At 46.1% G+C, this 15,307-nt stretch overlaps 1 protein-coding gene across 1 annotated transcript in view; it reads right to left on the minus strand.

The window, feature by feature from the left end:
• Positions 1 to 12,841, minus strand: part of CNTN1 (contactin 1) — a 200,243-nt gene extending 187,402 nt beyond the window's left edge. Inside the window, 2 exon segments of the mRNA XM_077807776.1 lie at positions 10,179 to 10,311; positions 12,767 to 12,841. Of these exon segments, the coding sequence (XP_077663902.1) occupies positions 10,179 to 10,239 (61 nt within the window). The 5' untranslated portion in view covers positions 10,240 to 10,311; positions 12,767 to 12,841.
• Positions 12,842 to 15,307: the final 2,466 nt, after the last annotated feature.

A 15,307-nucleotide genomic window follows, 5' to 3' on the forward strand; every position in this document is an offset into this window, starting at 1 on the left:
GGGGGGGTGGAGGGTGAGAAAACCTGGATTTGTGCTGGAAATGGCCTAACCTGACGATTACTTTAGATAAGCTATTACCAGCAGGACAGTGGGGTGGGAGGAGGTATTGTTTCATATTCTCTGTGTATATATAAAGTCTGCTGCAGTTTCCACGGTATGTATCTGATGAAGTGAGCTGTAGCTCACGAAAGCTCATGCTCAAATAAACTGGTTAGTCTCTAAGGTGCCACAAGTACTCCTTTTCTTTTTACAGTCAGTACTGACTCTCTGGGCCAGATCTGAACCAAAGTTGCGTATTTGCCTTGTATTGCAATAGAATATCTGAGAGCATATGCTATTTTGAGTGTTTTCATTAAAAAGGAATTAGTATGGCATGTCACACGATTTTTGGTTCCACAGATTCTCCTTTGAGCCAAATAGAACTGAGGGTTCATGAAGCACAGTAAAAAATAAAAAAATGGCCATTAGGTTTTGGCATATGCTTTATTAGGAAACAGAGTAAAAACTAAGCCATTACTGAAATGGAAGCCTAATCCACTACGCCCAAATTTATCAGACTTAGGGAAGGCCACCAGTCACTGACTTTCTTGCTTGTGTAAGGGGACTCTTGCCCCCTTACTAACATTCAGTGGGGGGTGTTTTAGTTGCTAGCTCCCAGTACTAAAAAGGGGGAAGGGTCTATGGGAAACCAGGACCCTGAGACTGACAGTCCCCAGGAACAATGGGGAGAGGCCAATGCTCCATGTCAGCCGGAATGACAGGGCGGGCAGGCTAATCAGGGAGTCAGGAGGCCAGGGAGGTCCCGTCCTCCGTGTGAGCTGGGTTTGCCTGGGTCAGACAGAGTGGGGGCCGAGCTAAGGAGAAAGCAGGGGCCCAAGCTAAGCTGGGGAGCAGAGCTGTGCCAGATCCAGAGAGACCAGAAAAGCAGCCCAAAGAGAGCAGATCCTGTCCAGAGAGCAGAGCTGCAGCCCCAAAGCCGGAGGCACAGCCCAGAGAGAGCAGACTTGCCCTGGTAACAGGGCTGCGGCAACCAGAGCCAGAGGGGCCAGAAAAGCAGCCCATGAAGCAGGTCAGTGCTGGGAGCAGAGTCACAGAAGCAGCCTGCAGAGCAGACTTGCCCTGGGAGGAGAGCTGCAGCAACCAGAGCCAGAGGGGCCAAAGAAGCAGCCCAGGGAGCTGGAGGCAGAGCAGCAGCAGTGCAGAGACAGAATGGTGGAGCTGGGGCTGGAGCAGTCCAGAGCTGGGTGCGGTGAGCAGCAGGCCCAGCACAGGGAGACGCCTCAGCCAAGGGGCTCTGCAGGCCAGGCTTGGATCATAACCCCGGCAGGGCAGGGGCGATGCTGGGAAGAAGGGTCTTACCACTTAGAGCCTGAGAGCGTGGCCACCACCAGAGCAAGCGTCCAACCTACAGCACAGCCAGGGCCTGAGAAGGAGGCCTGGGACTTACAAGGAGCTGACTGTGAACTGCCCTGACATTCCAGAGACACTGTTTGTGATGTTTCCTGCCACAGAGCGGGTTGATGTTTCCTTTAACCTTTCCCATTTTTCCTTATTCTTTTTAAAATTAATTGTGATTAAATAACTTGCATTTGCTTTAACTTGTATGTAATGGTCAGTGGGTCAGAAAAGTGCCCAGTGCAGAGAGAGTACCCTGGAGTGGGGACACCCTAGCCCCTGTCCTAGGTGACCACAGCAGGGTTGGGGAATCCTGGGCGCAGCCTTGTTGGGGTTATGAGGACTCTGCCAGACAGGAGCGTGGAAGGGAAGTCCTCAAGGGCAGGGAGGCCACTGGGTAAAGGAAGTGGGAGTGAGGATTCAGATCCTTTTCCTAGTCCACTTCACTGGGGTACTGCAGAAGCCAGGAAAGTTCCCCACAATAGCAGGACTATTCCCCCGCTTATACTTGGGGTCAACTTGATGAAAAAGAAAAGCTTGAAATCACAAACTTTGCAGTGGGGAGAGGTGAATCTGTACAGGAAGTTAGCCAATTTTGAAATGTTATGGGGGCTTGGAGAAAGCCCAGATATGGGGTGAAGATGGGGACTCAAATATTGCTGACGATAGGTATGAAATATTTGTGACAGCTGGGCGGCCAATCATCACCTCACTCCTGACTGAGTGATTTGCAGCTCTCATTTGCCTTGAACCACTTAAAGTGCACTCTGAAAGGTGAACCTTCTTTATGAATTTGTTAGTCTCTAAGGTGCCACAAGTACTCCGTTTCCTTTTGCGAATACAGACTAACACGGCTGCTACTCTGAAACCTTCTTTATGATTGTCTGTCAGAGATGGATCAGTTTGTGAAGCACTGAAATTAGCTATGGCTTTTTCATCAACTTCTATTTGCCATACTGGATTCCAAGCAGGGCCAGCTCTTGGCACCAGCAAAGCAAGCAGGTGCTTGGGGCGGCACATTTGCACGGGCAGCATTCGGGCCATTTTTATTTTTATTGTTTGGGGGCCAGCCCTGCAGGTGCTCACCCAGGTAGACGCTGTCCCAGCCCCCAAGCTGACACCGAAGTCCAGGTGGAAGAGCTGCAGCGGGTGGCCAAAGCTGGCCCCGGGACTCGGGTCCAGCAGCAGCAGCACGGGGGGTGCCCTGGGGCTACTGTAGTTCATGGTGCTGGCTGCGGCCAAGCCATCTGGCGGGCTCCGACATATGGAGCGCGGGACACTTGGGCTGGGGGCCACCCCATGGGGCTCACGGAGCCGCCTGCAAGTGCCGCAGGGTGGCTGCCCCTCAGCACCACAGCCGGGGCACGGCGCCCAGGAGCAGCAGCTGCACTGGGTCGATAGAGGGGACCGCTGCCTGGGGCGCTGCTGTTTGGGGCCCATGTCCCGCTCTCCGGGGCTCCGCTCCCTGCTGGCCGCTCCTTCTGGGGCTGCCCTGCCCCAGCTCCTCAGCCCCCTGCCGGGGCGGTCCCCCCAGCTCTGGCCTCCTGATTCCCGGCCGGTTCTGGAGGCAGGAGCCCTGGCTGAAGGGACCCTGGGTTGAGGCACGCCCCAGGAGCCCCACCGCTTACCCCGACCCTGCCAGCGCCGGACCGGCTGGAGGCGAGGGGGGAGCAGGCGGAGTCGAGGGGGGGATCCAGAGCTGTGGCGGCAGGGGGTGTGGGTGGGGAGTGGGAGAGCCCAGGGCTGGGGCAGCAGGGGGAAGAAGGAGAGCCCAGGCTGGGGGGCAACCAACTTTTTTTTGCTTGGAGCGGCGAAAAGCCTAGAGCCAGCCATGATTCTAAGCACTGATTTACCTGAAAAATAAATGTTACTCCACTGCTGGAGATGATCTCCGCCTGTGAAACGGCTGCATTGACTCTTGTCCACTTCTGCTCATCAAAGTAACTGCAGGCTTCCCACTGACAGTGTTTTGATGAGATTTTGAAATGAACTGCTATAGCAATTGTTTTTTTTGTTTTAACCTACTTTAAAGTCCTCAGCAGTTGTTTTAACACATTCATGTGCAGCATTAGTTTTGAATTACCAGAAATATTTGGTGTATGCTAATAAATCATTAAAATATACATGGGTCATCTCCATCACCACTACACATTCATACTCTTCCCCCTTCACTTCTGCCATATTTCTTCCCAAACTGCATTATTTCCCCACTACCATCCCCACAATCCACATTACTTTTTGCCATCATCAATTCCCCCCTTGACCATTCACTTCCTCCTCCCTCTCCATGCAGGATCTTAATGGCAGCTTCCAGGAGAAGATTGATAAAATCTATCACAATCTCTCTTACTCCCCATCCTACTTCTCCCCTGTCACCAAGTAGGCTTTTCACCTACTTTCCACCCACCATCCCTTTACCTTATCTATTCGAGCCTACCAAATCTCTCTCCTTTTTAGTCATTCACTTTTGGCTTGCTCTCTTTAAAATGCAAACATGCTCTCATCTGCTCCTTATTGTCAAGAAACCCTCCTGCCTCTTCAGTTTCTTCCTCATTTCCTTTCTCCCTTCCTGTCTAAACTTATCAAAAATGCCTTGTTCCTCAATGTTTCTTTCAGTGGACTCTTCTCTACTCTCTTCCCTTTGTGGCTCACTCTTGGGCGTCCTCCTCTTTTCCCTTTACACTCCATTTGCAGAGTCTCACAAACAGGCCCACTGTAGTGGGGTGGTCACCCGCTCCCGGCCCAAAAGGGTTAAAAGCCAGCCCCTGGAGAGGGCCGGGCTGGGAGCCTTAGGCTGGGCTGATTGGGAGGCAGCCTTAGCTGTGGCCACGCCCCAAACAGACTCAGCTGGCCCGATAAAGGGGCTGCTGGGCTGAAGCTCAAGAGACTCTCTCTAGCTTCTGAGAGGGAGGGATTTGACTGCAGGGATCTAGATTGGAGCAGGGCTGGGGAAGGGCCTGAGGAGCAGGGGAGTTCCATCCAGGAAAGTCCCAGGCTGTGACCCAGTATTAGGCCCAACAGGTACTGGGGTTGCAGGGGACAGCCCAAGGTTAGACAGAGGCAGCAGGTCCAAACTCAGCCTTGCCTGTGATGAGTGGCTTATACTGCAGTCTGCCTCAGGGCGTGGGGGCTAGCTGATGATTGGCAGTAGCCTACGACTGAGGTGAGCCTACTAGGGTAGGGGGTGCCAGCTGTCTAATTGCGCAAACCCAAAGATCCTTGCCCCACCCCTTCCCCGATAGCACGCCCCTGCCCCACTCCTTCTCTGAGGCCCCGCCTCCTGGTCACTCCCTTCCCCCCTCCCTCTGTTGCTTGCTCTCCCCCACCCTCCCTCACTTGCACCAGGCTAGGGCAGAGGGTTGGAGTGCAGGAGAGGGTGAAGGGTCAAGCTCTGGGAGAATCATAGAATCATAGAATATCAGGGTTGGAAGGGACCTCAGGAAGTCATCTAGTCCAACCCCGTGCTCAAAGCAGGACTGATCCACAATTAAATCATCCCAGCCAGAGCTTTGTCAAGCCTGACCTTAAAAACTTCTAAGGAAGGAGATTCCACCACTTCCCTAGGTAATGCATTCCAGTGTTTCACCACCCTCCTAGTGAAAATGTTTTTTCCTAATATCCAACCTAAATTTCCCCCACTGCAGCTTGAGACCATTACTCCTTGTCCTGTCATCCGCTACCACTGAGAATAGTCTAGATCCATCCTCTTTGGAACCACCTTTCAGGTAGTTGAAAGCAGCTATCAAATCTCCCCTTATTCTTCTCTTCTGTAGACTAACCAATCCCAGGTCCCTCAGCCTCTCCTCATAAGTCATGTGTTCCAGTCCCCTAATCATTTTTGTTGCCCTCCGCTGGACTCTCTCCAATCATCCTTCTTGTAGTGTGGGGCCCAAAACTGGATCCAGTACTCCAGATGAGGCCTCACCAATGTCGAATAGAGGGGAACGATCACGTCCCTCCATCTGCTGGCAATGCCCCTACTTATACATCCCAAAATGCCATTGGCCTTCTTGGCAACAAGGGCACACTGTTGACTCATATCTAGCTTCTCGTCCACTGTAACCCCTAGGTCCTTTTCTGCAGACCTGCTGCCGAGCCATTCGGTCCCTAGTCTGTAGCGGTGCATGAGATTCTTCCGTCCTAAGTGCAGGACTCTGCACTTGTCCTTGTTGAACCTCATCAGATTTCTTTTGGCCCAATCCTCCAATTTGTCTAGGTCCCTCTGTATCCTATCCATACCCTCCAGCGTATCTACCACTCCTCCCAGTTTAGTGTCGTCTGCAAACTTGCTGAGGGTGCAATCCACACCATCCTCTAGATCATTAATGAAGATATTGAACAAAACCGGCCCCAGGACCGACCCTTGGGGCACTCCGCTTGATACTGGCTGCCAACTAGACATGGAGCCATTGATCACTACCCGTTGAGCCCAACAATCTAGACAACTTTCTACCCACCTTATAGTGCATTCATCCAGCCCATACTTCTTTAACTTGCTGACAAGAATACTGTGGGATACAGTGTCAAAAGCTTTGCTAAAGTCAAGATACAATACATCCACTGCTTTCCCTTCATCCACAGAACCAGTTATCTCATCATAGAAGGCAATTAGATTAGTCAGGCTTGACTTGCCCTTGATGAATCCATGCTGACTGTTCCTGATCACTTTCCTCTCATCTAAGTGCTTCAGAATTGATTCCTTGAGGACCTGCTCCATGATTTTTCCGGGGACTGAGGTGAGGCTGACTGGCCTGTAGTTCCCAGAATCCTCCTTCCCTTTTTTAAAGATGGGCACTACATTAGCCTTTTTCCAGTCGTCCGGGACTTCTCCAGATCGCCAAGAATTTTCAAAGATAATGGACAATGGCTGTGCAATCACATCCGCCAACTCCTTTAGCACTCTTGGCAACGCATCCGGCCCCATGGACTTGTGCTCGTCCAGTTTTTCTAAATAGTCCCGAACCACTTCTTTCTCCACAGAGGGCTGGTCACCTCCTCCCCATGCTGTGCTGCCCAGTGCAGTAGTCTGGGAGCTGACCTTGTTCGTGAAGACAGAGGCAAAACAAGTATTGAGTACATTAGCTTTTTCCACATCCTCTGTCACTAGGTTGCCTCCCTCATTCGGTAAGGGGCCCACACTTTCCTTGACTTTCTTCTTGTTGCCAACATATCTGAAGAAACCCTTCTTGTTACTCTTAACATCTCTTGCTAGCTGCAACTCCAGATGTGATTTGGCCTTCCTTATTTCACTCCTGCATGCCCGAGCAATATTTTTATACTCATCCCTGGTCATTTGTCCAATCTTCCACTTCTTGTAAGCTTCTTTTTTGTGTTTAAGATCAGCAAGGATTTCACTGTTAAGCCAAGCTGGTCGCCTGCCATATTTACTATTCTTTCTACACATCGGGATGGTTTGTCCCTGTAACCTCAATAAGGATTCTCTAAAATAAAGCCAGCTCTCCTGGACTCCTTTCCCCCTCATGTTATTCTCCCAGGGGATCTTGCCCATCAGTTCCCTGAGAGAGTTTGGGTGCACGAGAGCGTGCAGGCTCTGGGAGGGAGTTTGGGTAGGGGTTGGGATGGCGTTTGGGTGTGAGGTACGGGCTCTGGGTTGGGGCAGGGGATTGGGGTGCAGTAGGGGGTCAGGGGGCTGGCGCTTACCTCTGACAGCTCCCAAAAGCGACCAGCACATGCCTCTGGCAGCAGCTTTTAAGCGGGGGGGCCGAGAGGGTCTCCGCGCACTGCTGCCCATAGGCACTGCCCCCACAGCTCCCATTGGCCGCAGTTCCCAGACAATGGGAGCTGCGGAGTCAGCGCTTGGGGCGGGGGCAGAGTGCAGAGACCCCCCCTTCCCTGGGGCCACAGAGACGTGCCGGCCACTTCCAGGAGCGGCGCAGAGTGAGGGTGGGCAGGAAGCCTGCCTTAGCCCCACTGCACTGCCAGCAGTGGCCAGGGGCCCCCAGGCCATTTTAAATCACCTGGGCCACTGGGCAATTTTTCCCCTTGTCCCCTGCCCCTCCCATCGGCAGGCCTGCTCACAAATCTACCTCTCAGTTCCTGATTTGTCTCCCTCCATCTAATCCTCAGCCTGTTAATGAACTTGAATGAACTTTTGATCTTTCCTCCTAAAACTTCTTTTCTTCCTACATTCTCTATCACTGTCAATAACCTCCTTCTCTCTATCACCCATGCACATTATCCTCAATGTCTCTTTTCCCTTGGCCTGCATATCCAAGCTGTACCCAGATCTTGCTAATTCCGACACCCCTATCCTATTTTGTCCAGATATCCAAAGCTCTCATCCAAGCACTTATCATATTCCATCTTAAATACTGTAACAGCCTATCTTCCAGCTTCCCTGATACTCATAGCAGCACCCAATCTATTCAAAATACATCTGCTGAGACCATCTTCCTTGCCCACTTCTTTGACATTATACTCCCCTTTCCATTTGAAGCCCTCCGCTAGCTTCTCTTTTCCTTTGTAGCAAGTTTAAGACAGTTTTCCTCACTGCCAAAGACCTTCACAACTCTACCCCTTCTGATGTAATGTCATCTCTTACTGTGTCACTCCCACACCCCCCTCCTTGTCAATGATACCACCTTCATCTGCATATTTATCAAGTGCTCTTACCAACATCTCTGCGTCTTCTTCCATGCTGCATGAAACATCCATCTGAACTGATTTGAAAGGTCACTTACCCTCTCCTGCTCTGAATCCCTCCTCAAGACCCACTTCTCCTATTATGCTTACATGGCCATTACATTACTTTAACTAACCAATGATGGCCATGTGGAAGGGCAGATGAGGATTGATGACACTCATTTCATCTGTTTATCGAATAATGCTAAATGTATACATGCATATTAAAATAGCATATCATTTTATTGGATCACTCTCTCCATCTCCTTCCCTTCTCACTTCCTTGCTTAGACTCCACGCTATTCAGGGCAAGGACTGGGTCTTCGTATGTTTTTAGCGCACCAGGGTTATTAGAGCCCTGATGCTGATTTATGGCCTCTGGGCACAACTACAATATACATATTAACTAATTAGATGGATAATCTAGGGGTTGCTTTCAGACAAAATACCTGAACACTTGTGCATTGGTTCACTCACACAACTTACATATGGCTCAAAACCCAATACTCACTTAGCTACAGGAGCTGATAATCACGTTGACCAAAAGGTTGATGTGGCTAGGGTGAAATGGCAAAGATAACATTACTGACTGGAGCTGACAGCCTTTCTTCAAGAAAAGCCCCAGGTTAAATGAAACTAGTGAATGAATTACTCTCTGCCCCAACAATAGCTCTCACGTCTGAACTGAGCAAAAGCCATATAAAAAACCCTGCAGTGTATAATACTTTACATTCAAGAATTCTTAATGCCTTGCCAGTCACTGGAATTTGTTCTCTAGTGAACTACGACAGGGTAAAACACACACATCAAATGGAATGATTCCAACAAAGATCAAAAATATACTTGTGTTCCCATCACTAAACCAAACTACATTACTGTAAGCTATGAAGTCATTTCTGGAAGGACTGTCTTAGAAGCAATGGATTGACATCACAATGCTGTTCAGCTTTTGTGACTCAGAAACCGTGCTTCATGATCTACTTCCATAAATAACACAAACAGGAAAAAGCCATGACCATTTCCAGTATGGGAGGTAATACTGAGCCACACCATGAACCTCTCCCTCCCAATGGTGAGCTGTTACTCACACAAGCAGCCCTATTAACTCGAAAGGAACTGCACGTGAGTAACTGTTTGCCAATGGCAGTAAGGGATTCACAGTCTGGCTCAATGTGAGCAGAAAATTTCCCATATTAATTCCACAAGGTACCTGAATTTTTCAAAATCTGCTTTAGCCAGCATTTTATAAAATACACAAATTCTGCATGCTGCTTCTTAGACACCAAAGGCTAAATCATGTGGTCTATACATAAGCAAAATGGCCCCTGAAAGGAATTTTACCTACGTTGGCTCTACAAACTGAGCTTTATTGTGTCATTATAAAAATGACATTTGTTTAAGGTGGAATTAATGTTTGAAATGCACATTTATCTGTCTTGATGTCCTTCGTGTTTTGGGTGGTTGGAATAGGTGCTGGTTGTCATAATTCAAACCTGGATCTGAAATTTGTAATTGGCTGCTATCACTACAAAGGACTGAATTTCAGTTTTAAACACCCCCTAATTTTGAAGCGTTAGAAATCTGGATCCCTAAAATCTGAATTTTTACAGCAAGGGCCCAACTCTAATTAGAGTAGTTTTACTATGTACAATTTTATTAAAGTCAACATATGCCACATTAACACAGTTATGCAGGATGCGTAGCAAGCTATCACCATATGGCACTGCAACTGAATGCTGATTTTTTTTATTTTATTTTTATTAAATGGCATCTACATTACAGCAGTTCCAATCTTTTAAATCTCTCCTCCCATGGACATCTTTCCATTTTTCTAGTGATTTTGGTCACCTGGCCACAAACAGTTGTTTCTTATATTAATTTTATGTAAAACTTGATAAATCAAGGGGATTTACGAGATCAGACAGACCCAGAAACAAATGCAAGGTCAGGCTCATTTTTATTTCGGACTATTGCTTCAGTTATACTGTGAAAATCTTTCTGCCAGTTTCATTATCTGCATTTAGTAGCTCACCACATCTGCACAAATAAATTAAATCCGATACAAACACCAGTATTGACCTTGAAATGTGTGGCACTGAAAATAAGTTAATTCATTTAACTAAAATGAGAGGTCGTCTTACCTGCCAGGCAGAAGATGAAACACACTGTAACAAGATGACTGATTAAGAACCACATTTTCATCTTCTATTCAGAGATGATTATTTCAAAAGGAATTTTGCCTCGCAGCCCCAGTGTTCAAAGAACTAAAAATTCCTGATAATAAAAAAGGAAAGAAAAAGAGTGAATAATTCTGATAAGAGAATGTTCCTGAAGAGACAAGTACTACATTTAAGTCAGCTACATTTCCCATGTTTAAGAGACAGAGAATAATATATTTGTAAATTAAGGGTACTCTCAAATCTGGTAGACCAAATGTATGATGATAAATGTATAGTTTACAGTTACAGAGCATCTCCCATCTAAGGCTCTCAAAGCACTTTATAATGATTCACCTAAACTATTCAAAGTCTGGAAGGCTTAATGTAATAGCTTCTGCTTTGGCTCATCTTACAAAACCAAAACCAAGGTTGGTTTGGATGTGGGCGCTATTTGTATACCCACCTTACAGTATGGAGGTCTTGGAAAATAGTTTCTGATTTTTAGCTAATGATATAAATCCAGATTCTGTCACCCTTACCCATGCCAAGTACCACCTTACACTGCAAATAATCCCAGGGATTTCAGTGTCATTAACAGAAAAATGACCATGAAATGGTGGCACACAATCTCTTTCAGAATGCATTTCTTTTGCTTAGCATGTGGTAGTTGTTAGAGTTCTAATTTGTAGTTAACAAACTTGTGGAAAGACAATCTTAGTTTTTACTTAGTGGTTTTTTAAAAACCTTGAATTTATTTTACTCAATTATTTTATATGTGATTTGAGCTATTTTATATTCTGTATGTGGGTGGGGGGTAAAGAGTGCAGTGAACCCATTAATGGATCCACACAGCTTCATTTGGATCCTTCCAGAGTTCAGACATAGTTTTCTAGAATTCTTTGCTTCTATATTTCTTGCTTGTTTAGATTAGAATATTTTGCTAGCTTTTTCTTTTCTAATGCCTGTTATCTATTTCTTTAGGCAGTGAATCATGGTGATTGAAGTATTTATTTTGTTTTGTTTAATGGGTTTCCTGCCATGCGTGTATAAAAGCATCCTTTACATCCTTCATGTCTTGTTCACATTTCTCTTTTCTTCTGCTCATTGGTTCTGCTGTGTCACTAGTTTCTCTATGACCTGTGGATAGGGTATGATTTCCAATTCATCACTGATGGAATATGCATATCCTACCCATGAGTGGACACCATCCATTTGGTTTACTCCTGTTCTTAGGTGGGGGTTTGTTTTTGGTATTTTTTTTGGCCTTTGTGACTCTAATACAAATATGGTAGAAGTATATTTGAATGCCTTTTACTAAAGATTAAAATCTTCACATAGTGTCTTCTAGACCAGTGGTTCTCAAAGCCGGGTCCGCTGCTTGTTCAGGGAAAGCCCCCTGGCAGGCCGGGCCGGTTTTTTTACCTGTCGTGTCCACAGGTTTAGCCGATCGCGGCTCCCACTGGCCGCAGTTCGCTGCTCCCGGCCAGTGGGGGCTGCGGGAAGGGCACCCAGCATGTCCCTTGGCCCGTGCCGCTTTCTGCAGCCCCCATTGGCCTGGAACAGCGAACCACGGCAAGTGGGAGCCGTGATCGGGCGAACCTGCAGATGCAGCAGGTAAACAAACCAGTCCGGCCTGCCCGGGGGCTTTTGCTGAACAAGCGGTAGACTGGCTTTGAGAACCACTGTTCTAGACCCTTTTTTCCTTTGGATCCCAATGCATGTTTATATATTGGCTAACACAGGCATCATGAAACCTCTCTTTTCTCAGTTCCAAAACTGCTTTCTACCAGCTTGCTTTGTCATGTGCTGGTGATTCTGATGATGTCTACTGGCTTGCATATAGAGACTATTTAGCCACATTACTCCCACTGAAATGAATGGGAGTTAGGTATCTAACTACCTTTGAGGATCTGGGCACATGGCTCTGTTGAAATTTTTACTCTACTATTTTTTTAAAAAACAAATTACTTTGATCCTATCTGCTTACTCTCTCTGTTTCACCCCCTCCTCCACCTTGTTTGTCCTAACATGCACTTTCATGCGACTTATCTGGGCAACTGATTATTCATTATCAAAATACCTTTTATAATGTACAGATTTCTATAAGGAAGTAGCCCAGAATGGATGTGAACAGTAAGAAAGGAGAAACAGCAGGCTGATAAATATTTTCATTTCTACTAAAAAATCATGGAGGTTGCTGGGAAAAGAAAACAAAAACACTACAGAGGTAGGATTCTGTAATACCCAGAAATATAGGCCTTTGAACTTTAAATCAGATAGATTTAAAGCTATATTCTGGAATAAATGCCATTTGGATTCATGGGGATTCTGTTTCTGAGATCCCACAGTGTTCTTGTCAGGTCCAGCTCAATGCCCTACCTTTGTGTCCATCTCTAAGCAACTGTAACTCTTTCTCCTCACCACTAGGGTCTGCTGTTGTAGATGCTCTGAAGGTCCTGTCCTCCTCCCCAGCTGCATCTTATGGTTCCCTGCTTTTTCTCTGCAGAAAGCAGGAGAGATAGCCAGGAGGTAGCAACCACCAGGGCCAGCTGCCTCACTTATTTACCCACCCATCATCATCATCATCGTCAGGGACAGCAGCTTCAGATCTTCAAGAGGTAACAGAGAGAGACCAGAGAATGCAGAAGTGGCACTAGGAGAGAAGAACAGTTATCTTCCCTCTGCACACCCTGCCGAAAGATGTAGAGGAATGCTAGCAGGCGTGGTGGGGTGCGTCACTTTAGAATCCTTATCTGAACTAATCACGAATGCCAGACCTCTGGGGATCTCCTCTCATTGGTCTTCCATGCAACTTTGCACCAGTGCCGATGGTGGGGTTTATAAAAAAAACCTCTATAAAGCCATGTAATATTCATTCATTGTATGGAAACATGGTATACAGTGTCCTAGTGCAATCTATACAGGGCAGAGAATGACAGATTTGGTGGGTTTGCTCTTTTTCAGTCTAGTAGATGAAATCTTTAACAGCAGCCTAAAAACTGTTTTAGCTGTCAGAGACTGTTAATTATGTTGTTCAGATTAAAAAACAGCTAAAGTGCAACAGAATATACATAAGGCTATAGGGCAGTCCAAGGAACTCTGGCTTATTTGAAAACAGCCCCCAAGTAAAAAATTCTTAGTACAAATGTACATTATATGTACTCTAAGTGAATTTGCTAATCTACATGGAATATTTTTCCACTAAAAATCTTTCCCTCCTTCCTTTACCATAGCACTAAAGCTTCTTCAAAGTCCAGCACTACTGTCTGTTTTGCCTGAAATGCATAATTAAAAAGAATTCTCTTCTAGAAAACCAGAAAATGTTAACATACAGCATAATCCACTGAACAGTATGGCAATGCAACAGGACCAGAGCAGGAATTTGCAGTGTTTTAATAGACCCGCTACCTTATAGCAGCCATCGCCGAATTCTAAAACCAGTACCAGGAAGTGGGTTCTCTGGTCCCCTTTCTCCCCTTCCAAGAAGCAGCACTGGGTAGTACCATGATAAATATTTTTCACATTTCTCCTGGACCAATAGGAGAGAGATGCTGCCAGTTATTCAAAACATTTCCAAAGGGCCTAACGTTTCCTGATTATGAAGCTAATCATTTTATGAGGTTGTTTGTTCATTCCCTATTGCCTGGCATGAGTTACACGGATAGTTACTGCAAAATGATGTACATAATTAAATAACAATCAAACAATAATTCCACTGGTAATAATGGTAACAATGTTACTCATGTTAACGTTACCAGGTCATCACCTAATAACTGTATTTGAATATAATAAAGCAATGGGTTAAACAGCATTAACAGTAAGACTATGTCATCTATATGAAATTAGAGGCACTATTGCTGATGCAAGGCCCTTCCGTCCTCCCCCTTTGTATTGATCTTTGCGGAAATTATGTTCAATTTTGAAAAACTCTTCTCTCCCCTACCTCATCAGAAATTAGGGTTAATGGAAGTTGTGGTTGTAAGTCCCCATGCTGTAAATCCCCAAGCATACTTAGCTGTGCGTACAGAAAGACACTCTGCCAAGATATAAAAATCTTCCTTTACTTCCAATTATTTCAGCTGAGCGAGAACGGCATATACACTACGTCTAACCTGATTCATCTTGGCTTATAAAAGAGAAGTGAGGCATTTTGATATATTTCTCTGGCTCAAGTCAGTAGTACTGCCTGCTATTAAATGAGACAGTGCACAGGTTACTTTTTATAGGACTAGGATAGTATGACTGAGCATGATGAGCTGCCCAAGCAGCCGTTCAAAATGATCTAAGACAGCAGCCCTATCAGAAGAGACAGGATTGTGGATGCACTACTCATGCATCATGTCTATTATTTAATTAAGGATTAAAAGATTCTCTCCCTTGAAGCTCTGCACTTTTTTCTCTTTAGAGTAAGAGGCATACCGTATCGTAAGTGAAAAGTGTTCCCCATCAGAAGGGCTTGCTTTACTTTCCTGTACAGGCTGAGAATGACTACGTGCCCAGATAGATGTCTTTCTCTATGTCTTTTACTAGCATGTATTTTTTACAATGACATAATTCTAGCAAATTAAGAAACTATTTTAAAACACATGCTGAAAACAGCAAACGCTTGCCTGCCTCAGTGTCAGATTTCATTACTATTTAATTATTTAATTCAATGGGCCAAGTACTAAAGCATTTATTTCCCTTTTGACAATTTTGTTTTTCTCCACATAATCCAGCCACAGTTACAGTCCCCACACTCTGCTAAACACAGGAGAACTTATCCTTCTGAGGTCCCTGGAGCTCCTGGTACCCTAAAGAGGTGGAGAGAAATTGAGGCACTGGCTCTGCTCTCTCTCTCCCACACACACACTAGCCAAAGGGGCTGGCTAGCTGTAGAATAGAGTTTATGCTGCACCTTATACAGCAGGGACATTGTAACTCACTAAGGCACAACGCCTCCCAGAATTGCTCCAGAGTGCTGCAGCTCCTCACCGCTCCTCCACAGGACTTGGTTTCAACTGCACACCTTTTAGGACCTAACTAAGCGGCACAGGACTATCGTGGCTTTGCACTTTTGAACGAACTCAGTATTTCACATCATTTACCTAGTTATTTGAATATTAAACACA

The sequence above is a fragment of the Eretmochelys imbricata genome, chromosome 1, assembly GCF_965152235.1.
Source record: "Eretmochelys imbricata isolate rEreImb1 chromosome 1, rEreImb1.hap1, whole genome shotgun sequence".
NCBI classification, from domain to species: Eukaryota; Metazoa; Chordata; order Testudines; family Cheloniidae; genus Eretmochelys; species Eretmochelys imbricata.